The sequence below is a fragment of the Nyctereutes procyonoides genome, unplaced genomic scaffold (assembly GCF_905146905.1).
Source record: "Nyctereutes procyonoides isolate TBG_1078 unplaced genomic scaffold, NYPRO_anot_genome, whole genome shotgun sequence".
In the NCBI taxonomy this organism is placed as follows: domain Eukaryota; kingdom Metazoa; phylum Chordata; class Mammalia; order Carnivora; family Canidae; genus Nyctereutes; species Nyctereutes procyonoides.
Genome location: NW_026575049.1, coordinates 41,910,449 through 41,937,697, shown reverse-complemented (window position 1 = coordinate 41,937,697; position 27,249 = coordinate 41,910,449). Strand labels below are relative to the sequence as shown.

Here is a 27,249-nt window from a genome sequence, read left to right as displayed (position 1 = left end):
GCTATCTATGGAGGATGTTGGGTCTGGGAAGACTGTTAGGGTGGGCTGCTAAGCATAATGGCTTCTGGAGCCCCCTCTAGCTCCAGGTTCTGGTGCTTCTACAAAGCAGAGAATGAGTACCAAGGCTGAAGATTGTGTTGACTCATGTTTGCATTCCACTCCATCATTGCATTAGCTCTGTGGCCTTGGGTAAATTACTTAACAAATCTGAATCTATTTCCATTGCTTCCTGTTTATAATGGGGATGATGCAGTCTGCCAGACTCATCAGTTTTACCTTCTAGAATTGCCTAGAGCAAAAATTCCTCTTCTAAAAATAGCAGGGTGAGAGAATTTGAAGCCTAGTGGATTCATACTGTGGGTGCTGAAGGCGTCATGGATGGAGCTTCCATATCAGTCATTTTGCAGGAGAATGGCAATTATTCTGAGCTAGAGACGTGGTCTTGTCAGGAGCTAGCCTGTGAGAGGGCCTGATTCAGGAAGAAAGTGAATGAAATGTCTTTGGTTGATGATCCAGCCTGTTGGGGGCTCTGAATGGTTCACCCTTACTGGGAATGCAAAACACGAACAGAGGATTCAAATGAGTGAGGAGATGAGTTGGGGTGATTTACTGGGCAGAAGTTGGGCCAAAAGGTTTGACAGCAAAAGGGTGCTTTTAGGGAGATACCTGTTGGCAGAGAGTGAAATATAAAGATAGCATTGTAGCCCTTAGTGGAGTCAAGTCTTAGCTTCTCTAGGTTTTTCCCTTTGAGATTCAGATCACTGTGGCCCAAAGATGGGTCTTCCAGGGGTATGGCTTCCAGGAAACAATTCTGTCTCTCTAGGCCCCACCAAGGCCAAAGCCATTGAGGTGTTCTCATTTTGACATGGCCATGCAGACCAGAGACAGTCCCACCCTGCTGCACTGAATTCCCTCAATTCTGGGGTGTGTATGTGTGTGGTGGGGAAACTAGCTTCTTTCTTTTCTGTGAAACCAAAAATAATCTGTGGCCAACCCATCTGCTTTGAGCCAGTATGCTTTCAAAAAAAAAAAATGCCTCAAACCAGGTATATTTCTCTGCCTCTGAAACTAGAGGCAGAGAAATTCAGACTTCTCTATCATCTATCTATCTATCATCTATCTATCTATCTATCTATCTATCTATCTATCATCTATCATCTAATCTATTATTTATTTATTTATTTATTTATTTATTTATTTATTTATTTATTTTTCCTTATTCCCCAAACTCTTCACATTCTGTGTTTTCCAGAGATTTAGTTCAAAAATACTTCTTATTTTACTTCTGCCTTGAATTTTAAAAAATTTCCAAGCTTAACTTTGATGCAAATATTTGTTTTCCCATGGGTGTCAAAAGATTTTGTACCACATGCCTGCCACAACATGTGTCGGTTTTTAGGAATTTATTTTACAAACTGGAGTGACTAAATGGTATGCGTTGGGCCTGATAACTATTTGGCTTCATTAATATTCAAGTTCTGTCACCTTTGTTTTGCTTTTTTGGATGACTGTACCTCCTGACTCATAGATGGACAGTTGCCTAAAAACGTCTGGGAACAAGGTGAAGATAGAAATAAAGATAAGTTTAATCTTCTCACTGAATTCAGAGACATATTAAAATGCACTATAGAGTGAGATGAATCATTTTAAATGCCTGAAGATTTATCTCTGGAGCTATCATTTACTTGTAATTTCTTCTTAGTCTGCTAAAAAATGTATTCCTACATGCATTCTAAAGTCTTTAGGGGTGATGACTGGGTGACAGGCACTGAGGAGGGCGCTTGATGGGATGAGCACAGGGGTTATACTATATGTTGGTAAATTGAATTTATTTATTTATTTATTTATTTTTAAGATTTTATTTATTTATTTATGAGAGACACACACAGAGAAAAGCAGAGATATAGGCAGAGGAAGAGAAGTAGGCTCCATGCAGGGAGCCCAATGTGGGACTTGATCCTGGATCCTGGGATCACGCCCTGAGCCAAAGGCAAATGCTCAAGTGCTGTGCCACGCAGGTATCCCTGGAAAATTGAATTTAAACTTAAAAAATACTGAAAAAAAGCTTTTGGGGTGAAGTTTGAAGATGTCTGCAACTTTTCTGTGTTCAGGGGAAAAATATGTATATGTGGGATCCCTGGGTGGCGCAGCGGTTTGGCGCCTGCCTTTGGCCCAGGGCGCGATCCTGGAGACCCAGGATCGAATCCCACATCGGGCTCTTAGTGCATGGAGCCGGCTTCTCCCTCTGCCTATGTCTCTGCCTCTCTCTCTCTCTCTCTCTGTGACTATCATAAATAAATAAAAATTAAAAAAAAAAAGAAAAATATGTATATGTATATATGTGTGTGTGCACGTATTATATACATGGAGAGAGACAGAGAGAAAGGAAATAAAGCCAAATATTAATAATTGGTGAATGTAAGTGAAATACATGCTGGTATAATACCATTCTTTCACCTTTTTAGTCCATTGAAACTTTTCAAAATTAAATGAAAAGGTGAAGCAAACAGCTACATACTCGTAGGCCGTGTGTACCATCCGCGACCAGGAGGCTGACCCTGTGGAGCTGAACTCAGCGTGGTGCTACCAGTTCTTTCCACTTACTGTATTCTTTTTCCTTCCTTGAACTCTTCACATATTGTTGGTCATTTTCTTTTGTCTGACCATGTTTTTCATCTCTTTCCTCTGTTTTTGGACATTGGGTATAGTATGGTTGTGTGACCCATTTCCCCCCAAAAAATTTATCCCTCAAATTCTTGGAACCAGCAGCCTTTAAAATTTCTTTCTGCCAGTAAGAAGGTCAACTCAGACTGAAGCAGAAATGTCAAATTGTCTGTCATTTAAAGACACATTGAAAGAAAGTAGGGCAGGAGAGGAATGTTTTGCTGCAAACCTCTGCAGAACGAATTCTTTTTCCTTTGGGCCTGCCAGAGACTTACTGTTTCCCACACTCCAGTGATTTTGATTCCAGCCTTTTCCTGAGGTTTTGATTATTGAAAATGATCACTACTACGTGTTTGTGATTTAATTGCCTGAAGCCACTTCCTGAAGAGGTCACAGTAAAGCAGTTGTTTTGCCCAAGTCCTCAGAGGAAACCAACACAATTCCCTTGGCTGAAGAGGTCCCCAAAGGGTGGGTTGGAGGGGGGACAAGTGGGACAGCTGGGGAATAGCCTTTGCTTGAGGAGGACAAGATTGTAGGATTTCGTTCCACTGGAATGGGGTCCTTGTTGAAACATCTCTACTTCTCACCCTGACCACATGTGTGATTTTGAGAAGAGGGTTTCCAGGCGCTTTCAACACCTGAAAGAGAAAGTGAGTGGACTAGATTTCTCTAGGACCCTTCCTGCTCCATAGCTATGTGAATCCTCAGCTCACAACTGCTCCTGGATGGACACAGCCTGACTCTGTGCTATAAAAGTAATGCTAAGCTTGGTTACAAACCACAGAATTCAAGGCTAAGTCTGCACCTGTCTTAGGGGTAGAGGAGTGCTGTCATCCTAAGGGAGGCTACTCAGCTCCTCCTGCCTTTAAGTTGAAGTGACTTTTTTTTTTAAGGATTTTATTTATTTATTCATGAGACACAGGAGAGAGAGAGAGAGAGAGGCAGAGACACAGGCAGAGGGAGAAGCAGGCTCCACGCAGGGAGCCCAACGTGGGACTCGATCCTGTGTCTCCAGGATCAGGCCCTGGGCCCAAGGTGGCGATAAACTGCTGAGCCACCGGGGCTGCCCTTGAAATGACTTTTAATGTCAATCTGCAGAAACTGTCGAGTAACAGAGAGATGACTAGTGACAGCCCTATCTGGCCGCTCCTTCCCCTAGGGTCCTTTTTATAAACTTTGGAAAGTTTGCATATTGGGATTAGATTTGGCTGTGCATGGCAGGAAGCCTAAACATGTTAAAAAAAAAAAAAAAGAAGAAGAAAGAAAGAAAAGAAAAGAAAAGAAAAGAAAAGAAAAGAAAAGAAAAAAAAAGAAAAGAAAAAAAGAAAAGAAAAGAAAGAAAAGAAAAGAAAAAAGAAAAGAAAAGAAAGAAAAGAAAAGAAAAGAAAAGAAAGAAAAGAAAAAAAAGAAAAGAAAAAAGAAAAGAAAAGAAAAGAAAAGAAAAGAAAAGAAAAGAAAAAGATAGTTTAGGGTGGGAGTGCAGCTCCACGAAGTGGAGCCACCAGGGACTCATGCTCCTGTCCTGCTGTCCCAGCCCTGTCAGCAACTGGTCTGCGCCTTGTGGCCCAACATGGTGGCTACAACCCACCACCACACCCCTACTGAGCCAGCAGGAAGGAAGACCTGGGGAGACTCTGAAGCCATTGGAGGAGACTTTGAAGTCGACTTCCCAGGAGGACCCCACATTTCCACTTACATTTTATTGGCCTAAATTCTGTCACGTGGCAGCTTCTGGTAGCAAGGGAGGATGGGAAATATAGTCTTTGTGTGGGCCAGTGATGGGTCTCCTTGAGTCGGGTCCTATAATTGGCGAAGCTGGGAGGACAGATACTAGAGGACACTTAGAGCATCTGTCATGGAGACACGATTTTTGAAGAGTAAGGGCTATGGAATCAGTAGTCTTAGGTTTGAACTTCAATTCCTGCTTACTAGCTGTAAGATTTTAGTCAAGCTATATAACCTCCCTCATCTATTATATGATCTGCCAAAGTGGCATGATATTCCCATCACAGGGGTAAAATGAGAGAATAGATGCTCAGGATTCAGCTCAGTAGCTGTCACTATTACACCCATCCTTGTGTCACCAGCTTTAACTTCATTCATGTATTTGGATATGTGGTATTGGTTACACATGTGTGACTGATTCCAACTTCTTTCATATCCTTTCTAGAGAACCAGTGAGTCTGGCTGGGACTGGTATGCTTGGGGAGGCGAGAAGCTAATGTGTGTGCAGAGCCCAAAGCGACTTGGCCGATGTTGATGTGACCTTTATGCTAACCAGGTGGCCTGATTAACCTGAGGCTGGGGTTAGTGGTTAAAATGACAGGAAATGTTTGTGTTTCAGAAACATGTAAAGGATAGGGTGATGCAGGAGTGGGAAGAGTTTAGGGGAAACAGCCCTGGGCAGACACCCAGCTAAGGGGAAAATCTCAGGTCCTGGCTCCTCATCACTAGAGGAGGAGTTCAGACTGCAACTCTGAGTGCACGCCTTCTGATGAGAGAGGGTTTCTAGCGTGCAACGGTTACTTCCTTGGTTTGCCAGCCCTGCCCTGGGCACTTAAGGGCCGTCTGGGTTTACTGACATTCAGAATGATATATGTTCTAGAACAGGGAACAAGTTAAGCTTTAAGGAGATGGGGGAGGAGTGGTGGTAAGCAATTTTTTTTTTTTTTAAATCTGCATTCACTCATCTCTTTAAACTCTCTGCTAGGTTTCTGATCATAACTATTCCCTGGTACTTTCTGGGACTGGGTATCTTGCAGGCCTTGAGGGTTATGAATAAGACCAAGCCTCTGTTCTCAAGGCTGTCCCCACCCATGGGGAGCCAGACAAGAAACAGGTGTGGTAGGCCACACTGGTGGCACCTTTGGCCACGTGACTAGTTAAGGCCAATGGAATGTGGGGCAGACAAGCGTCAGCTAGTTCTGAGCAAGGCCTTGAGTGCCCTTGCCCACATTGCTTGTGTTTTTGCCATCACAGGAGAAGATCATCTCCTAGGAAGTCGTAGGTCCAAGGAGGATGAGGGACACATGGAGCTGACTTAGATCCCACCCAAAGGGTGGAGCCAAGCCTAACCCAGGACGATCTAGGTTAGCCAACCCCATCTGATCCACAGACTTGTGAGCCAGAATCATTTTACACCATTGGTGTGATTGCCTGGCGATTGTTTTACGCATTTCAGTTTTGAGGTGGATTGTTGGCAGTACTGTTGTGGCAATGGTGAGCTAACACAACAGGTAATAACGATACAGTGTGAGAATTGCAGGGAGGTACAGAAGTGCCTGGAGCTCCGATCTCGGGGAGGCACATGGGGAGGAGTGTTTCATAAGCTTGTGTAAGTTATTCACTATTTGGACCTTATTTCACTTTTCCCCCAGGATACTCTAGACCAGGTAGTTGGTGGTGTATATAACCCATCCGTGTATGTCGGAATGGTATGTAAAGTAAGAGCTGATCCATAAAGACAATAGGAGAAGTTCACCAACAAGTAGAATATGAGGACCTTTTGACTTCTAGTGATTAATTCACTCATTCATTCAACAAATAGAAGTTAGGGTTATAGCTTGTGAATGAAATAAAGTAGAATCTTTGAGCCCATGAGCTGACATTCCAGAGGGAGGAGGTGAATGATGTATGCCGCAGAGAGCAATACAGCAGGAAAGGAAAATGTGGAGCATGGAGGCAGAAGGGTGGTGCAGTTTTACACAGGAAGGTCAGGGGAAGACCTCACCACAGTGATGCTTGAGTAAAGACCTGAAGGATGACAGAACCTGAGCAGTGGCCGTGGCTGAGGCATTCTCCTGTGGGGCAGGGAACACTAAGACACACTTCGGGAGAGAGAGACACTGAGGATATGGAAAATCTATTCCAAGACACCTTGTAAGTGCTCTGGGGATTTGGTATTAGGTGTGCTCAGTGAATATAGCTATTCTCAGAGAAACTCCAAAACTTCTGCATTTTCTTGTCAAAAAAATCTGGGCAAATAGGTTTCTAACACCAGGAGAAGCCTCCAGAACCTGCTGCTGGACCATCTTCAAGGAGTTCACTCTCTGGCTGTGTGTGGCTCCTGCTGACCCCTTTGTCTCCTCCTATAGGCTACAGAGTGCTGGATCTGAGATCTCCATCTCCCGTGTCCTCCGGAAGTTGCCAGAAACAATGTTTATCTTGTACATGTTGATAATGGGTGTTTCAGCCTTCACCATTCAGCTTGAGGAACACACAGGTAAGAACTGAGTCCTTCAGCTGAAGAGGGCTTGCCTGCAGCGTCTCTGGGGAGAACAGTATTTATCTGTGAAGTTTGCTGTTTTTGAAAAACGAGGTGGGACAGAGCCTTCCTCCTGCCCGTCTCCTCCATTGCACGGTGCTTGTTCTGGGCATCAATCATTCCTGCCCAAGAGTGGGCCAAGGAAGCGGTGCTTCTGGATTTTAACCACATGTCCTGTCACAACTAAGCTCTTTTTCTATTTGAACTCAGTCAAGATCTACTTGTATTTATTTATTTATTTATTTTTAAAGATTTTATTTATTTATTCATGAGAGACACAGAGAGAGGCAGAGACACAGGCAGAGGGAGAAGCAGGCTCCACGCAGGGAGCCCGATGTGGGACTCAAACCCGGGTCTCCAGGATCACGCCCTGGGCTGAAGGCGGTGCTAAACTCTTGAGCCACCTGGGCTGCCCAAGATCTACTTTTAATGTTAGTGAGTCAACAAGTAAAAAAATACAACCAAACTTCTAAATCTTTTTTTTTTTTTTTGTCACCACGTGAACTGGATTTAACTTTTCCCACAAAATTTAAATTGGAATTGATAGAAGCCCTAAAGTTGTTTTTGAGAGTTTTGAAATCATGATAACAGGAGGGGTTAATGGGGTCCCCAGGTATAGGCCACTTGTTAGGGGCACGCGGCTTCTTCAGATGCGCCCATTGAAGAGGTTTAGGCCTCAAAGCCTTGACTGTGGTCTCCCTGTCCTTTAGTGGCTGCAGAAAACTGCCAGTTTCGTGGCAAGTATTTCAAAACCGACTTCAGGGTGGAAGGGGAGCCTGTGGTCCTGAGGTGCCCCCAGGTTCAGCCCTGGTTGTGGACATCCGTCAACCCCCACACCAGCCTTGCGTGGCGTAAAAACGATTCTGCTAGAATGATCCCAGGGAAAGAAGAGACGAGAATGTGGGTCCAGGATGGTGCTCTCTGGATCTTGCCAGCCTTGCAGGAGGACTCTGGCACCTACATCTGCACTGCCAGGTAAGCCCCCGTCACCCCGGGGACTAGGGTAGGGAGAGGATCTCCTTCCAGAAGGGGCTTCTGCACAGTTCTTCAGTGATGCCCTGGATTTCAAAATCCAGTGTAGAGGTGAGGATCTACCTTTTGTGCTCTTCACCTTACCTGAATACGTCCTACCAAAGAGCCTTCCCCAGATACCTCTGTGGCTCTTTCTCTCTCTTCATTTAAGCCTTTGCTCAGATGTCACCTCTTTGGAAAGGACTTCCCTGGCCACCTTACCTGAAACAGGACTCCTGACATGCTCTCTCTTTCCCCTGCTGGTATTTTTGTTCACTGACACACCGTGTGTTTACCCAGTTAACATTTGTCTAAACCATTAGAATGTCAACTCCAGGATGACAGGGACTTGATGCATTTTGTTCATGTCTGTGTCCACGTGGACAGAAGATATCATTGTAGAACAACTGAATGAAGCTTTAAGAATGAGTTCATCCAACCGCTTATTGTGCGTGTGAGGGGGCCAATCTCACTTACAAGGGCTCCTAGGCAGTGGGTGTGGAGACGCGAACCCACAGCTCCTGATGTGGGGTGTGACCCCCTTCCTCTTTGTCCTGTTGCTTTTTTCGAAAAAAAAAAAATTGTGGTAATATATGCATAATATAAGATACCATTTTATCCCTTTTTCTGAAAATGTGCAATTTAGTGCGTTAAGCCATTCACGTTGCTGTGCAACTGTTACCACCATCCATCTCCAGAACTCTTCATCCTCTCACACCATAGCTCTGTGCCCATTAAACCACAAACCCCTCATCCCCGCCCCCTGCCAGGTCCTGGCAGCCCCCATCTGCTTTCTGTCTCTGCAAATTTGACTGCTCTAAATACCTCATTGGAGTGGAGTCAGACAGTATTTGTCCTTTTGGGACTGGCTGAGCACAGTGTCTTTAAGGGTCATGCATATTGTGGTGTGTATCAGAATTTCCTTCCTTGGGGTGCCTGGGTGGCTCAGTGGTTGACTGAGCGCCTGCCTTCAGCTCGGGTCATGATCCTAAGGTCCTGGGATTGAGTCCTGCATTGGGCTCCCCACAGGGAGGCTGCTTCTCCTTCTGCCTGTGTCTTTGCCTCTCTCTCTGTGTCTCTCATGAATAAATAAAATCTTAAAAAAAGTGTTTCTTTCCTTTTTAAGGCTGAATAATATTCCATTGCATAAACAGACTGCATTTTGGTTATCCATTTATTTGTCAATGGACAATTTACTGCCTTTTGGCTGTTGTGAGTAATGCTGCTCTGAACATAGGTGTACAAGGATCTATCTGAGTCTCTGCTCTTAATTCTTTTTGGTATAAACCCAGGAGAGATTGGTGGATCATAAGGTAATTCTATGTTCAATTTTTTGAGGAACCATCATAACGTTTGGCACAGTGGCTGTTCCATTTTACATCCTCATCAGCAATGTACATGGGTTCCAGTTTCTCCGTACCTTCACCAACACTTACTATTTTCTGGGTTTTTCATGGAGAGGGATAATAGCCATTCTAATGAGCATGAAGTGATATAGTATTATGGTTTTGATTTGCATTTCCCTAATGATTAGTTATGCTGAGCATCTTTCTATGCCTTTTTATGGCTAAATGTCTATTCAAGTCCTTTGTCTATTTTTAATTTTTAATTTTTATTTTTTGTCTTATTCTTTTTAATTTCTTTTAAAAATTGTAGTATAATTAACATGCAGTGTTATGTTAGTTTCAGGTACATAGTATAATGATTCGATAGTTCTATACACATCTCAGTTCTCATCCCTGAGGTACAATCTTGATCCCCTTCCTCTATTTCTCCCACCTCCCCTCTGGCAACCAGTTTGTTCTTTGTGTTTAAGAATCTTTTTGTTTCTTTGTCTCTTTTTTTCTTTGTTTGTTCATCTGTTTTGTTTCTTAAATTCCAACTGTGAGTGAAATCATATGGTTTTTGTTTTTCTCTAACTGACTTGTTTCACTTAGTATGATACCCTCTAGGTTTATCCATTCATGTCATTGCAAAAGATCTCACTCTTTTTTAGGCTGAGTCATATTCCAGTGTGTGTGTGTGTGTGTGTGTGTGACTTCTTTACCCATTCTTTAATCGAGTTATCCAGATCGCTTTCCAGATATATGATTTACAACTATCTTCTCCCATGCCACAGGTTGCCATTTTACTCTTTTGATAATGTCCTTTGATGTGCAAAGGTTTTTAATTTTGATAAAATTCACTTATTTATTTTTTCTTTGGTGGCCTATGCTTTGATGTCCTATCCAAAGAATCATTGCTATATCTAATACATCATTAGATATTTTGCCTCATGTTTTCATCTAATAGTCTTTCGAGTTTTAGCTTTTATGTTTAGGTCTGTATACATAAAGAGGATAATGGTCCCAACTTCATTCTCTTGCAAGTGGCTATCCACTTTTCCTGACACCTTTGATTGAAAAGACCATTCCTCATTGAATGGTCTTGGAAAAGCTTGCTGCTTCATGCAGAAGAAAGTTGTAAGGGTGGTTAGTTTTGGTGCTCTTAAACATTTCCTTGCTAAGTTCTCCTGAAAGGACCAGGGCAGATTGGTTGGGAACAGTCTTCTCCCCTGTGTCCTTCCCACTCCTTCTATCAGCCAGCTTTAGGATCTCTCTCCATCTGTTTGATTTAGGAGACACTGTACCTGTGATTAGTTTCACTTAGGAAGAGAATCAAAGAAAGCACATTTATAGCACAAAGGAATTACTGGACAATGGGAATTTCAAACATCAGCCCCAGTCCCAGATGGGGTGTGTGTGTGTGCATGTGTGTGTGTGTGTGTGTGTGTGTGCGTTCAATCAATGAACTCTGATTGTCAGTGAACCCTGCCTAGGAAATAGGCAAGTCTCTTATTTCCGTATTGGGGAAATGTGGATGTCTGATTTTACAATATCTATAAATGGATAGTTTTTCTTTATTTCTAGTGTAGAAAATGCCAATGTGTTTTCCTGCAGAATGCTACCAGGAAACTTAATAGTGTGGTAGAAAAAGAATGGAATTGGGAATTAGAATTGTGTGGGCATGAATCCTAGCCCTCTCATTTTCTAGCTGGTAGAACCTTTGTCTTGTGATTTGGTATTTATGGGTTTCAGCTTTCTCCTCTGTAGAGGGATTTGTTGGGAGAGTCTTGTGAAATAGCAGCATGTGAAGCATCTAGTTATGGGGAGCACCATAGAAGATGGTGCATATATACAGAGGAATGCCTTTTCTTTCCCAAAGGCAAGACGGATTGAGTACTGAAGTGATAATATGCAAAAATCAAGGAGATATGAGCTGAGTCCTGTTCATTTAAAGTTTGTTTTTATATTTGATTTAAATAACTATACAGGTGCCCCTGGGTGGCACAGCTGGCTAAGTGTTCTACTCTGGATTTCTGCTCAGGTTGTGATCTCAGGGTTGTGAGATTAAGCCCGTGTTGGACTGCATGCTCAATGTGGAGTCTGCTTGAGATTCTCTCTCCTTCTGCCCCTTTCTGTTCATTCTCTCTTGCTCTCTCAAATAATCTTAAAAAAATAAAAATAAAAAAAATTGTACCTAATACCCTTATTTTCTTTTTTAAAAAAGATTTATTTATTTTAGAGGTGAGGGGCAGAAGGAGAGAAAGAATCTTGAGCATACTTGCTGCTGAGCACGAAGCCCAAGGAAGGGCTCCATCTCATGACCCTGAGATCATGACCTGAGCTGAAATTAAGAGTTAGACTCAACTGACTGAGCCACCCAGGCATCCATTTGTTTTCTATTCTTATAGAAATGAAGAAATCTAAGATTGAGAGGGCAGCAGAAATCCCAGTGTGGGTCAAACTTTCTTAGCATGTGACAGAGTCTACCTGGCTGATCTCTAGAACTCTATTCCAGGTCTAAGATTGGAGTTCCAGTGGAATGAGACTCGCCAAGCCGTTGCCATAATACTCTTTGTCATTTACAGTCATAGGCCAGGAAACAGCCCTGTTCTTGTGATTTTTGTATAATCTTTTGATCTAGAAACCACTTAGCCTTTCTGTCAACCGGGGTGGGCAAGTTATGCTATTAAATCAAACAGCTCCCAAATCTCAGTGACTTAAAACCACAAAGGCTTATTTATCACACATGCAGCAAGACTACAAGCCCATGATGTGTTGGTGGCCAATCAGGGTCCAAAACTGAAGGAGCAGCCATTATCTCAAAAGATGTTGGTGCCATACTGGAAGGAGACTTGCTCTAGAGTATCTTGGATGGCTTTTAAAACTTTGGTATGGAAGTGACACACATACATCTCATTGACTAGAAAGAGTCATATAATTGCACCCACCCACAGTGGGGCTACGATGTGTAATTCAATTGTATGCTCAGGATAGGGAAACTGGACATACTCAGTGAACAGCACTAATGACCACCATCCCTTTGCTGTGGGGATGCCACACCATTTGGAGAATGTGAGTGGTGATTAAATTATTCCCCCCTCATCATTCTTTTGAGTTATTTTCATGGACTGTCTTGCCCATGGGGAATTACCAGATCGAAAACGTGAATAGGTTTGTAACTCTCGATATGTGTAGTAAGTTTGGTTTCCGGAGATATTGCCCTAATTTACGGGTTTTCCCGGAGCTTTACTGGCCTTTTAACCTTGGTTTGACCTCTTAGTAGCTCTAAAGCCTTAGGAAATGACTTAATTTCTGTATGCCTAATTTTCCTCATCTAAAAATGATGATTCCTACTGCATAGGGTTGGAGAATGAATAAAATAACACATGTAGAGCATCCAACACAGGGCCCGGCATGCACTTCTTCCAGCTGCTGGGATGATGATTTTCAAGTGTGTACTGTCCTTTAGACCGTCCTCATGTGCAGCTCTTTGACTTACAGTGAGATTATGTATTTTTCAAGGTGATGGTTAATTTTCTGCATTTCTTTGTGCATAAAATGTTCATCTTTTTCCTTTTTTTAACCAGACAAGAAATATAATATAGATATTGGATTTTATCTTTGAATTAATTCTTTTTAATTTCAAGGGCAAGCTTTTATCACTTCCTTTTGTCATATCCATTTTTCATATTTTGTTCCTTCCTTAGATATAGACTTCTACCTTTTGCTGTGCAGGTTCCCTTCCCTTCACTCCCCTCCTTATACAGCACATTCTCATTGTCTCTGTTGATGTCCTGTTTCTTATGTAGCCAGGAACTTAGCTGAGATCACTATATTTTATGTTTTTTCTCTATTTTTTGCCATGTTTCTATCCATGTTTGCCTCTGCCCTTTCCCCAGTTCTAAGGTCTTGCTGCAGGGATAATATTGAGATTAGACTTAGGCCAGCCAAAAAACAAAACAAAAACAAAAAAAAAAAAAACACCCAAATTAAAAACAAACTTGCCAAGTTCATTTCCCCCGTGCAGTATTGCAACAATATTTTAGATATCTTCCACAAAGTTCTTGGTGGTTTTCTGAAATTTGACTTCAGCTGATAGATGATTCTCAAGAGAAGTAAAGGGAATTTTCTTCCCACATAAACAGTGGCTCTTAGGAAACAACCTCTCCTTTCGGATATGGTATCCTGTGCCAGGAAGTTGAAGCATGTTGGAGCTGGGCTCAGGGACTTCCTAGAACCTGGAAGTGTTCAGGCCCATTTGAAGGGTACTTGGGGATCTCTTAGTGGCCCTCGATGGCATTGAAATCAGGCTTGCTGGGAGTCCTTGGGGAAAAATGCAGACCGTGTCATCATTTCTTTAGAGTAGTTATAATGTGATACCTTTTTTGTCTCTTAAGGACTCAAAAAGTTCAGGAAGAGAAGCGTTGCAATACTAATCAAGAAAATGCAGAACACAGAATTTAATGGGATTTGGGAAATTAGTCTCAATTTCATTTAGCTTTACCATTATTTTGCCTTTCACTTATTATGCTTTTTCCCCTTGACTTCAGAAATGCCTCTTACTGTGATGAAATGTCCGTGGAGCTCAGGGTTTTCGAGAAGACAGAAGCTTCCCTGCCTTTCATATCGTACCCGCAAATTTTAACCTTGTCAACCTCTGGGTTCTTAGTTTGTCCTGATCTGAGTGAATTTACCCATAACAAAATGGACATGAAGATTCAGTGGTATAAGGTACATCTTTAAAAATTGACACTTTGATTAAAATGTGTCTTACTAACCACAGGAAAGATATAAAATACCTATTCTCAAGACAACACATTCACTTTTATACTTTTGGGGTTTTTTTCCAACTAGTTATTTTAAAAGGGGGCGTGATTATTGTGTTCTGTTCATCTTTGTGTGGCTTGAGTAAGGGTCTTCAGAGTAGAACTTTGAGAAGCCAGAATGCAAAATGAATGCAGAGTAAGTGACAGCTGAAGAAAATAGGTTTTTACGCTGTCATTTGTAGAAATGTAGAGAAGACTATTGGTTTCATTAACAACTGTGTACACATATTAATGAAGCTTTTTAAAAGCACATGATAATGAGTTTTTGGGTTAAAGGAGTAAATATAAACAGTTTTTTTTCTTATCTGGTTGAATAAATACTATTGTACATCATTTGTGTAGACCAGGTATGGGCAAACTTTAGCTATAACCAGTGGCCAAATTGACCTGCCACCTGCCTGACAGCTCAGGATAGTTTTCACTTTTTTAAATGATTAAAAAAAAACTGAAAGAGGGGCATCAGGGTGGCTCAGTTGGTTGAGTGTCTGACTCTTGGTTTTGGCCCAAGTCATGATCTCAGGGTTAAGCCCACATGGGGCTAGTCTGCTTTAAAGTTGTCTCCCTCTGCCCCTGCCCCTGAGTATGGACGTGTTCTGTCTCTCTCCCTCTCTCTAAAATAAATAAATCTTTAAAAAAGACTAGGCTTTAATGATATGTGAAAAAGATATAAAATTCAAATTTCTGTGTCCATAAATATAGTTTTACTGGGATGCGGCCACGCTGTTTCTGTGGTCTCATACTGCAAGGGCTGAGTTGAGTAGCTCTTCAAACTTACCGGAGGATAGATGCCATATGGACTGTAGGCCTGAAGTACTTATTGTCTGGTGCTTTATAGGAAAAATTTACTGACTCCTGATATAGACAGACCATAGATTGATACTGAAAAGTATAGCTATTTGTCTAAAATTTGATAGAAATTAATTCTTTAATCAAGAAAAGGTCAACCAGTTGACTGATATGGCTATGAGCTATAGACACTGTATCACCGTTAATCATAACTGATCATGTACTATGTATAATTCTGTTCTAGATTCCCTGGCAAATAATCTAACAAAATAGGGATTGTTAATATCTCCATTTTACAGATTAGAAAATGGAGAGACAGAAATGTAAGGCACTTGCCCAAGGTCACACATTTGGTAGATGGTGAAGCCAGAACTCCAGCACAGGAGGCCAGGTTGCACATACGACTGCCATGTAGGGGAGCCTTGGGGACTTGGGGCCTTGGGAGAACTGGGGTGCTGAACCTGAACCCCATCTGGCTTTTTTCATGTTTGGGGACTCATATTAGGAACAATCAACTCTCTCTTTTAAATTAAATATATTGTAAAATAATACTTTATGAGCCACTAGCTGACAGACTATTCTAGTTATGTGTGTGCTCCTATTCAGAGCAAGATTTTGAGATGACTCGAGGTTATGTTTGACTGTCACAAGCTTTTGATCATCATGGTTTTGAAAGAACACTTTGTGCTCAGTGGGATGTTTTCCTGAGTCCCATTCAATGTTTTCTGTCATTGGAGGCCTGCTCTTCAGGGTTCTGTAGTGCAGAGCCCACAGAATTTTTTGTCCATATGGAAACTGTGCCCTGGTTTCTCACACTTATTTTTTCTTACAAATTTTTTTCCATCATTTACTGGCTCCTAAAATTGAAATGATTTTTAAAGTCATTACTGCAACATCATTTCTTCATTTCTTCTGAATGTTAGTTTTCAGGTCATCCTGACTACATACTACTACTCTTCCCTCCATGTTGCCCAGGGTGTTAATGGCCTACTTTATCAACTAAGAGATAGTTTCTTTTTTTCCCTGTTCTCACACAGATGTGCTATAAACATTGTGGTTAAACAAATCCTACAATTTCATTTTACACGTTAAATTCCCTCTATTAAAAAATACAGTTAGTGGGACGCCTGGGTGGCTCAGTTGTTGAATTTCTGCCTTTGGCTCAGGATGTGAACCTGGGATCCTGGGATCGAGTCCCACATCGGGCTCCCTGCATGGAGCCTGTTTCTCTCTCTGCTTGTGTCTCTGCTTCTCTCTTGTGTCTCTCATGAATAAATAAATAAAATCTTAAAAAAAATACAGTTAGTGTTATGTCCAAAGTATGTTTGCCAAGTAAATACCAGGGCAATTCTTGGCTCGCATAGTCAACATTGACAATACAGATGTTATTATATAGCTTTTGAGATATAAATTAGTATATAGCATAACTTTGAAAAATATTTTCCTTTAGGATTCTGTCCTTTTGGATCAAGACAATGAGAAGTTTCTAAATGTGAAGGGAACCTCTCGCTTACTCATACATAATGTATCTGTGGAGGATGCGGGTTATTACAGCTGTGCTGTGACATTCACCCATGAAGGCATGCTGTACAACGTGTCCAGGAATATTGAACTACGTGTCAACAGTGAGTACTTGCTGCTGAGGTACCTACCTCTCCACCCTGTCAATAATACATATGCAAAGAACAAATTAGGGTTCACATGGAATTCCTTGAATGTCTTTGGTATGAAAGGAAAACAGACCTATCAATTCTCTTAAAGCAGCAGGCTAATAAGACATGTTGTGAAGCTCTGAAAGATAGAAAGTGGGGTGCATCACTGGGTAGTTGGTACGGTTCCACGTGTGGCTAAAACACACCAGCAGAGGGGGCCAAACAATGGTTCACTCTGAAGGTCCCTCTGAAAAGCCCCCTTTGGAAGGTTGCACCTCCAGAGCCAGCCATCAGAACATGGTTGCCATAACTTTGTGTGTAATTCTAGGACACTAGGATTTTATTGGATTTTTCAGTCAGAAGGCTAGGCATTGGCATATTCAGTGGAAATTCCCCTTTCTTGGATTTCTCTAAGGCACGTGGCCCTTGAAACCAGAATTTCAAATAGTGAGCGCTCTCATGAGTTCTACTGGAAAATAACGTTGTGAACAGTGTTGATGAGTAATTAAAATGGTTTAGCACTTACCGCCTACAAGCTGGACATCAAGCTTAGTGCAAGGAACATCAAAGTATTTGAGTCCTGGAATCTGCCCTAGGGAGTCCACTGCTTTTCTTTATTTTATATACTGAATACACAGTTGGAGTCCTTTAGGGCATTTCAGAGGGCTTTGGAAATACGTTAAGGTTAAATAATTGGTCTATGAAGGGAGAAGATTAACTTTTTTTTTCAGAAATCCGGAGATTCAATTTTACCACAGGGAAAATCGTGTCTCTCACGAACGGAAATCTCTAGATTACACAGTCTTGTGAGGATTCATTCGTAGCAACTCCTTGTTCCCCCACAGGAGAATCACCGAGCCTTCCTGTGGCTTTGAAGGAGCTCAGAATTACCTGTTCATGTGATACTGCACAGGACCGCCAGGGGGCGACCAAACCACATGTTACAGGAGCTTGTGATCACACTGTTTCTCAGGGCTCCTCCAAGGGTGGCCTAGCACTGGGGTGCTCAGTAGACTTGCAAAATCTGTCTCTAGCCGAGACCTACTGGGTTAGAAACAGGGGTACGGTGTGGGGAGCACAGCAATCGCCCCCCTACCTGCTGTGCCCCGTGATACTGATTGCACCCTCAGGTTTGAGAAACACAGAGGTATTTAGCCTCTTAGGCTGTTTCCTTGCCTCTCTGTTGTCCCAGCCTCGGTGGCAGCCATGTGGTTGCGAGTGTTGGGGGTGAGGGCCATTGTGGGGAGGCTCCTGGTCTTGGTCCAGAAGCCATCTGTTCCTCTGCTGCCTAATGCTTACTCATGTTAGGATTTCAAAATGTTCTGCAGGGAAGACGTAAGGATGGAGCGCGCAGGCGTGGAGATGGACAGCCCTTGGCCCACTCCTAGCCATGCTTTTTGCTCCAGTTCAGGTGCCTACTTTCTTCAAGCTGTTGGGAGGCCTGCCTCTTGGGGGAGCTGGGTTCCTATTCAGAGGTCTACCTCTGTCTGCCTCCCGAAGGGTTATGTCCTCAGTTAACAAGACACAGTAGCCAATGCTGGGTTATGCTCTTTATCACTCAGTGTGGGATTAGCAGGATAAACAGGTGGTTCCCACATTCCTGTGTCTCTTGTTTGTTTTTGAAGTGACTCTGCAGTATTTGGTGGCACGGACTTGGGGAAGCAGGAATGGAAAGGAAGGAGAGATTTTAGGGCAAATAGATGTTGGGTTAAAGCCTATCTTGTGGGCATTGAGAACATTACTATTAAGAATTCATCCAGGAAGCCAGGGAAGGGAATGGTTAATTATTTTTCACAGAGCAAAGAACATCTGTTAGTGGAATGTGTATTTAGCTGTGGCCTCTTCCAGTAATATCTCTTCTGGGAAAGGCATTGGCCAAAGATGCTCAATTTTGTGGAGAGCCTGTTTCCTTTGCCAGACAAAGGTCGAATCTTACAATGGCTGGGCAGCCTGGGGAGGATAACTTTGTTAATTAGCTAAACAATGGAACTTGAATCTCAGCTTGAAACAAAAGCTTTCCTCATTGAATCTCTTCCTTCATATCTTTCTCAGAAAAAGAAGAGGAGACAATTCCTGTGATTATCTCCCCCCACCAGACCATATTGGCTTCACTGGGTAAGGCCTACAAGAACTGCCAAAAAAGCAGTGGAGACCCCAAAGCCCGGGGTCCCAGCCCCTTGTGCCCGCTGACTACACCTGCCCATTTGGTGTGCAGCATGCCTGGGTGGACCCTGGAACCCCGGCGTGAGAGGCAGAAATAACAGATACGAGAGAACATTTCCTTCTGTCAGATGTTAGACATGGCATTGTGTGGAAATAGGTATCCTTTGTTACGTGAAAGCCCTACCTACAAAAATCGAAATGTAAAAATCTGAATGTTCTGGTGGTAGTTATCAACTGTATGAGAGGGTTAGCAGCATGATCTTCTTGTGTAGCCAGCATCTGCAGTGTATTTTAAAAATTCACTTTACAAAAACTCAGCTGATGCATAGCATTTCCTTAAGAGTCCATCTGTAAAGTGAGGCCGACTCTGCCACTGCTGGCCCCACGAGACAGTTCTTGTTGCCAAGATAGGTGGTCAGCTGGTCAGGTGGGATAAAGAGAGTGACTGACAGGGTTTTCCATTTTTCACCCCGTTATGCCTTTGGCCTGGCTTGTCCCTACCAGCGCATTCTTCCCAGTTGCCTGTCACTATGTCTTACAGGATGCCACTTAGTGCCAACATCGACCCTGCAGGAGGCCCCGTTTCTCCCATTTCCCAGAAGGAAAAGCTGCTCAGGGCATCCCTGTGGCTCACTGAAGGTCAGAAGCCACACTCAAGTCAGGCTGGGGTCCCGATAGGCCCGTGTGTTCATGAAGCCTGTACCATTTTGGTGTTTGTTTTCATATAATGGTTTTGTAGGCCTTATCCTTCCACCTTCCCTCCACCCCTCCTACCCTCCCTCCCTCATTCCTTCCCATCCACCTATCCAGCTCTCTCTTCTGTTCGGTGTTGGGCTTATATTTTAAATTTTAGTTAGTGGCCATAGAGAAGCGGAGCTTTTTTTTTTTTTAAGATTTTATTTATTTATTTATTTATTTATTTATTTATTTATTTATTTATTTATGAGAGAGAGAGAGAGAGAGAGAGAGGCAGAGACACAGGCAGAGGGAGAAGCAGGCTCCATGCTGGGAGCCTGATGCAGGACTCGATCCTGGGACTCCAAGATTGTGCTCTGGGCCAAAGGCAGGCACTAAACCGCTGAGCCACCCAGGGATCCCTGAAAAGGGGAACTTTTGTGCAGATCCTGGGACTGCTGCCTGGCCTATGAGTTGCAGCTCCTGATAGCTGCCTAAGCCCTTGGAACAACCACCTGGAAACCTGGGGAAGTGGAGACGTGGTCGGTGCTGACTGGGTTCTAGCACTTGGAATCCCAGTCAGCTGGGTTCTCTACTCCGTTGTTTTGAATGGACTCATGTGCGTGGCAAAATCACATGGGGCCAGATTTAATGGATCACTTTTGGCCAAGAAATCTTGAAGGTTGTAAGAGGTGGTGAAGGAGGGAGAAGAGCTAGCATTTCAAGTCTGAAGTGAAGCTATGTACATTAAAACACCACAGGGAGGCTTATCACCCATGAGGAAGAAACAAACGGGAAGGATTTGTTCATTTTTTTTCTTTCCTCCCCTTTGGCAATTAAAATCTCTCTCTATATATATAACTTAGAGTGAGTGAGGAGGAGGGCCCAGTACCATCACACCAAACAACTGTAGAAGGCACCATTCATATAAAATACAGTGACTTTTTAAAAAAGATTTTATTTATTTATTCATGAGAGACACAGAGAGAGGCAGAGACACAGGCAGAGGGAGAAGCAGGCTCTGCAAGGGGAGCCTGATATGGGACCCCATCCCAGGACTTCAGGATCTTGACCTGAGCCAAAGGCATATGCTCAACCACTGAGCCACCCGGGTGCCCCAATACAGTGGCTTTTGAAAGAGTTAATCCCAAATGAACAGGATGTGGGATTGGGGAGTTCCTGGGGGGAACATGAGGGCTGACACAAGCAATGGGCAGAGAGAAAGAATCCAAATGTTAATCTGACTTTTTGAGGTACCTAGAATACAGTGTGGGAGAAGGCATCTATGAATAGAAGGCCCTGTAGTAGCTGAGTGGCTTTGAGGAAGCCATTTGCCCCCCTGGGGTTTTCACCTCTTGAGAAGACCAGTTGAGGGAACTAGAGACACTTGATAAATACTAGTATTCTATCTGAATTGAATCGTTTGAGGGAACTAGGTTCCCTCCTAAGGAAAGAATTGTCTGCTGAGAGGTGTTTGAGAAAATAGGGAAGTTTTGCTGGGGACACATGAACTGGTGTGACTCCTGTTCCCTGGCCGGGTTCTGACATTTGATGTGTGGTGTCTTGCTGTACACAGGGTCAAGACTGACAATCCCATGTAAGGTGTTTCTGGGAGCTGGGACACAGTCGACCACCATGCTCTGGTGGATGGCCAACAACACCAAAATTGAGAACGCCTACCAGGGTGGCCGTGTGGCCCAGGGGCAGCGCCAGTAAGTGGGTGAAGATCTTTGTCTGCTGAGAAGCATCTTATGGGACTTCTGAGGGCTTCACTCTTCCTTTTAGAGACCGTGTCATACCAAACCTACTCATGTGACACACGCACTATAGTTAAAATAATTTTTTTGATTCTAAACTCTTGGATTTCTAGAATTTTTTTATTTTTTAAAGATTTATTTATTCATTTTAGAGAGAGAGAGAGAGAGAGAGAAAGTGTGTACAAATGGGGAGAGGGGCAGAGGGAGATGGAGAGAGAGAGAATCTCAAGCAGACTCCATGCTGAGTGCAGAGCCAAGCGTGGGGCTCCATCCCACAACCCTGAGATCATGAGCCCAGCTGAAATCAGGTCACACACTTAACCAACTGAGCCAACTATGCACCCCAGATTTTTAGAATTTTAAAAATTGAGTTTTGCTAAGTATTACCAGTTGTTCTTGAGGATCAAATTTCCTTTAGGAGCTGAGTGGTAATCTACTACTTGGCATTGATGTTGCATTTTCTAGCTGTTTCATTAAACATTTGTTTCCTGCTTTTTGCAGTTAAAAAAAATACTTTGGAGTTAATACATTTCCACTTCGCTCCCTGCAACCTGAGCATCAGACATTTTTGCAAACCCTTCGAAAGAGTCTGAAAGATAGCCACAGTATCTGAGGGCGGCCATGGGCACTGAGGAAGGTTAATATTAAAAGAAAGGAAGAATTCTGTTCTTATAAGCATTCATCTCTGGAAAATGTTTTCTCACTCCGAAAGTAGAGTAATCAGACCTTGGAAATGTGAACCATTTGTGTTTGAGCAAGGGAGACCATTCAATGTTGCAAATTATCGAGTATTTTAAAGATTACAGTTCCAGTACTATGAATTAGCCTGAACTTCCGCTTGCAGATTTTTTGTGCAAGTTTCTGGGTGCAGTTTAGTGGATCAGAATTATATGTGGTTAGCACAACTGCCTGCCTGCAAAGTCCTTGTTGGGAAAAGCTTGGCATCACTAACATGTCCCATGTCAGCTTACTCATACCATCCACTCGCTTAAAGGGGTCTAGTTTTCCCTCAAGGATTAAAAAAATAGTTCTAGCAGATCCACATCAGTGACATTTTTATTCATGCTCCTGGATGACAGTGAAGCATCTTCAGATTATGATCACATTACAAATAGCAGTAATGCTGGCTAGAGCCATTCCCTGGCCCGGCCTTGTCTGCGGTCCTCCACTCTGAACTTGTTTCCAGAATGACAGCTGGCAAGGGAGATGAGAGGCGGAAACATGGTGGAGGCCAGGATTCCTGGAAACTCCCTCCTCCTCAGTATGCAAATAATTTATTGGCCTTACAGTCAAGTTTCCCCAAGGCAGACATTCTTTTCCCACCACTGCCTCTCTGTTCATCAATGGCCATTAAAAAAAAAAAAAAAAAAGAATTTTTCCATTATCCAAACGAAACTGGCTCCTTGTGACAAGTGTCCTGTTACAGGGGCCCACATCTTCAGTGTCACCCCCATGTTCAGGCACAGGCTTAGAAAGTCTCCCAAATAGGGAGCAAATATCACGGCAAGTTTTCCTGACTTTATGAATCCTGAGACCTATTTAAGCACAGCGGGTCCTTCCCATTGAGAATGTTTGGATGTCTCTGGGCTTGCATTTGATACGTCGTGTTTAAGTAAGTGTTTTCTCACTCAGGGAATACTCAGAAAACAATGAGAACTACATCGAAGTGCCACTGATTTTTGATCCAGTCATAAGAGAGGATTTGAACACGGATTTTAAATGCTTTGTCCGAAACACACTGAGTTTTCAGATGCTCCATGCCACAGTCAAGGAAGGTATGTGTTTTGGGACCATTAAAGGGGAAACCAGCACAGTCAGTGTTCTGTGGGTGCTAGACAAAGCTGCTAGCTCTCTAGGTGATTACGTAGGAAGACCCCTGTTTCCTGTTAGTGGAGCCCCCAAAGCAGATCTCTCATTTTTTATTATTTATTTTTTGTAGGGTGGGGGCCAGCTTTGGGAGATTATGTTCAAATAAAAATTTAAACAGCAAGTTGACTTTTGGAAAAAAGATAAACAGAAAACCCCTGTGTCTTTGTGTGGTTCTGCCCTTGGCTCAGCAGGATCAGCTGTTTTTTCATGACACTTCAAGGATGGTGAGGCACTCTTTATCCCCAATTTGAGGAACTCCCTTCTCCAAGAGCTGGGGACTGGGACATTCACAGGGCTCAGGGCAGCTTTAATGCAAAGTCCTTGATTGACTAATCAGATCAACCCAGTGCCCATTTAAGGACATTTTAAAAAGGAGAAAAGAGAAACTCGTGCTATCAGTTTGAGCACATTGACTTCTTCCCAGTGTTAAGTACCAAGTGGGAAGGGAAACGCAGGTAACGCAGAGACTGTTGACAGCCAGAGAGGAAACCGAGGCACCAGCCAAAGTGATCTCCAGCTGCAGTCTCATTATGCCTTCTGGGCAGCCTGTAGCAATCAAATTGCTCCACATTCCCTGTGTTTGCTGGGAAGGCAGCTGCAGACGTACTTGTAATTGATACACTGAGGATTTGTTTAAGCCTCGGGGCAAGCATGACAACACAGACCACTTTTCTCCAGTTGTGGTCTGAGCACTGCCAGCATCACCCACTTGAGCCACTAGTTGAAAACACAGAGCTCTGGGCTCACCCCAGGTCTACCCAGATTCTCCCAGGGTAAGGCCAGAGACGACACACAGGCTCCTCTCACATTCAGGTTTGTGAACCATTGTGCTAGGATTTATATACAATGAAAGGGATCATTTCCATGAAAGAGTCAGTAGCTGTGCAGACTTGGACAGGAAGCATCCCAGAGAAACCAGAATCCACTCCCTGGGTTCAGATTTTGACTCAAAGGAACCTGTGGTTTGTCCGGGCCCAAAGCTGGGAACCTTCAAACATTTCAATGACATGAGCCATCTCCCTGCACGTCCTTTGCTGGGTTGACCGTGATTCATGGCAGAGGGCACAGCTGAAAACCTGTCACCAGCTTTGAGAGGTGCATCTGGATGGCTGCGCAGAAAATTAAAGCTCGATACATTTCTTTTTCTTTCTTCCTTTTTTTTAAAGCTTTTTTTAATGTATTCATTTTAGAGAGAGAGAGAGAGAGAGAGAGAGAAAGAGAGAGAGAACACCGGTAAGGGTTCAAGGGAGAGGGAGAGGCAGGCTCCCCGATGAGCAGGGAGCCCGGTGCGGGACTCAGTCCCAAGACCCTGGGATCATGACCTGAGCCAAAGGCAGCTGCTTAACCAACTGAGCCACCCAAGTGCCCCAAGTTTGATGCATTTCTAAACCTTGGGGGATTTTAAGGTAGAAGAAGCATCTGGGGAAATAGACTGAGATTGGGTTGATTCCCGGAGGCCCAGACAGATGATGAGAAATAGAGGCTTTAAAACGTGAACTCTGGCCTCGTTATCAACGAGTCCAAGAACACTCATGTTCTGGTGTGTGATTGTTGCATCTTCATTTGTACTCATTCTGCACTTTTGTGACACTGAGATGCCAAGGAGTAGAATATAAAGTCACTGGGTCCAAGCAATCATCTTGACACCTAAAGCTACTTTATTCAGAGTCTGTCGTCTCGTCCTGTGTCACTTTATGTAATCCTCCTGACATGCACGCTCATTGGAAGAGGGCATGCTGGACGTTGGGCACGTCCCGGTTGGCTAGTTGAGACCTAAACGGGTAACTAACACCTTATTGCACACTGTTTGGGGGTAGAACAGCCTCGCCCCCTGCCGTGCTCTTTCTCTCCAGGGGATTTTTGTCCTACCTTGCTTGTTTCCCTGATGCCGCAGATGCCCTTCTCAAATATCCATCATCTGACATGAGGGACGTGTTTTCTGAAAAGTGTACAATTATTAGAGAAAACAAACTCCAGTTCCTGTCTGCTCTGTTAACCTGCACTGCACCATCCCGTTCGGCAGCGGGAGACTGTTCCTTCCGTGCATGATGTGGCTCTGTTCTTCCTACAGCTGCCTCGTTCTCCTGGGGGATGGTGCTGGCCCCCCTCTCCCTGGTCATCTTGGTTTTGGTGGGAATAATATGGATGCATAGACGGTGTAAACACAGAAGCGGAAAGGCATACAGTTGGACCATGTTCAAGACCGGCCACTAAGATTTCCCACTCGTACCCAAGGAAAATGAAATAAAAGAATTCAAATACAAGTGATATCCTGTTTAATGGAAGTGACTTGGCCTTGGCGAGGACTCTGGTCTCCGTCAGTTGGTTTAACGAGCTGCTGTGTTTATGGTAAAGGACTGAAGTGTGAATGTGACGTTTATTCTGAAACTGAAGGACAGGAGCAAGTGTGCCTTGTGGGTGGGGGAGTGGCTTGCGGCCACTTGTGTGACCTGTTGAGAAGAGTGAGGTGCCCCTAGGCCTGAGCAGGAATCAAAAACATCGAAATAAGTTTTGTAATTCATTCGTTCTTCATTTAACACAAATGTAATAAAAGTCAATTTTGGCTGTGCTCCGTGGAAGGTGTTCCAGATACAAAGATAGTTAAGACGTAGGTTGCCTCTTTTGGGAAGATGGAATTTCATTTTGAGACGGGAAGGAGTGATTTAGCAATGTCGAAGAAGGAGCATCAGCAAGAAGTGGTGAATTTTTTTCAAAAGGATGAGCCCCCAAATAGCAGTTAATATAGAATAGACTGTGAGAAAAAATACATGTTAGGACATTTTAGTGAACTGAGAAATAGACTCAACTTTCTAACAAAGCTCCTGAATATAAGGAGGATGGAAAGGTATTGGGATCATTGCATACACATTGGAAAAAAATTAACCAGAGCCTCTTTTATTGCGTATACCCATCCCCCTCCCCCCAAATCCCAGTTAACTTAATAAATTCAATTTAAAAAATCAGATTGCAGAAAAATTTGCATGACTCACTCTTTCACTTGAATTCAAGTCTTTGTTTAAGTAACCTTCCCAGAGGCACGTCTGAATAGTACCTCTTTCCATCCCTCTCTGTTTCTCCCTCTGCTTTGTGTTATTATAGATTTTATCACCACCACAGCTTCCATTACATATTTACTTGTTTATTTTCAGTTTTCCCCATGGGAATTGCATGAGGGCAGAGATGTTATTTTGGTCACGGCTATATCCCTAGTACCTGGAATCATGCCTGCTATACACTGAACATTTAATGAATGTTTGTAGAATAGATGACAGTAGAATGAATTTTCTTGCGTTCACAACCAATAAAAGAATCGCCAGAGTATAGGTGGACATGCTTGATTGTGTTACAATTGCTGCGTAACAAAAGAATGAAGGCAAAACGTAAAGGAAATTATGTTAGGCGAGTCCAAGGAATTAATAATGACAACGTATAGAGTAATTCAGGGTTTAAGGAAAGGCATCAAAGGCATCATAACCCTCATGCATGGGGGAACCCAAATAGGGAATTTGTGGAAGAAACACACATAACAGAACCATGGAAAAATGATCTGTTTTGGTAATAGTCAGAGATGTGAATTAAAGCAGTATTGAGGTACCAACACGGTCACACACTATCAAGTTTTAAAAGGCAACGTCAAGGTCATTTCCAAATAGTAACTCCCACATCCTGTAATTCCATTTTTATCTTCGTACTGGGAAGTAGAAAGGCGGTTTGTAGCAAGCCAGGGGGCTGCTGGGTACAACCCGCTCCTTGCAAGAGCCAAGTGTGGCATCCCTTCCGAGCTCTGTTCAGGATGTCATGTCGGTAGCTTGAAATCCACTGTCGTGGGAGTACTGACACCATAGGAACTGGCAAATGCCACAGGCCAGCGCTCCCCCACCCCCCTCAGCATACTGCTGCAGGGCCCCAGAGATCCCTGGGAATGCTGCTCTTGGGAATCAACCTTAGATTAATTCAACAAAATAATATAAATGGATGTTTGAAAAATTTCAGTGAAACTTATTACCCTGATGATGAGCTATTACGTGTCAACGATAAGTTATAATTAGCAAGATTGCAAGACTAAAATATTTGTGATGTTAAGGAAAAATGGCATATTGTTTATGCAATTTATATTAAAGTTCATGTGCATTTAGAAAAAGGAGGAAAAAACCCAACGATTCTGAAGACAGATTTCTTGGGTCCAATGCACGCTCACCACGTGGTGCTTCTGCTTCCAGTCTTGCAAGGCCTTAGGTTCTGCCATAGGTCTGTCTT

The 27,249-nt window shown here is 43.1% G+C and overlaps 1 protein-coding gene across 4 annotated transcripts in view; it reads left to right on the top strand.

Moving 5' to 3' along the window:
* Nucleotides 1-25,561, top strand: part of IL1R2 (interleukin 1 receptor type 2) — a 35,994-nt gene extending 10,433 nt beyond the window's left edge. For 3 of the 4 annotated variants that reach the window (XM_055328870.1, XM_055328872.1, XM_055328871.1), the window contains exons 2-9: nucleotides 6,759-6,886; nucleotides 7,639-7,903; nucleotides 13,815-13,995; nucleotides 16,327-16,501; nucleotides 18,581-18,643; nucleotides 20,943-21,078; nucleotides 22,756-22,898; nucleotides 25,064-25,561. In XM_055328870.1, coding sequence (XP_055184845.1) covers nucleotides 6,759-6,886; nucleotides 7,639-7,903; nucleotides 13,815-13,995; nucleotides 16,327-16,501; nucleotides 18,581-18,643; nucleotides 20,943-21,078; nucleotides 22,756-22,898; nucleotides 25,064-25,206 — 1,234 coding nt within the window. In that variant the 3' untranslated portion in view covers nucleotides 25,207-25,561. Of the gene's footprint in view, nucleotides 1-6,419; nucleotides 6,544-6,758; nucleotides 6,887-7,638; nucleotides 7,904-13,814; nucleotides 13,996-16,326; nucleotides 16,502-18,580; nucleotides 18,644-20,942; nucleotides 21,079-22,755; nucleotides 22,899-25,063 lie in introns of those variants that run through there. The other variant, XM_055328869.1, reaches the window with a different exon arrangement.
* Nucleotides 25,562-27,249: the final 1,688 nt, after the last annotated feature.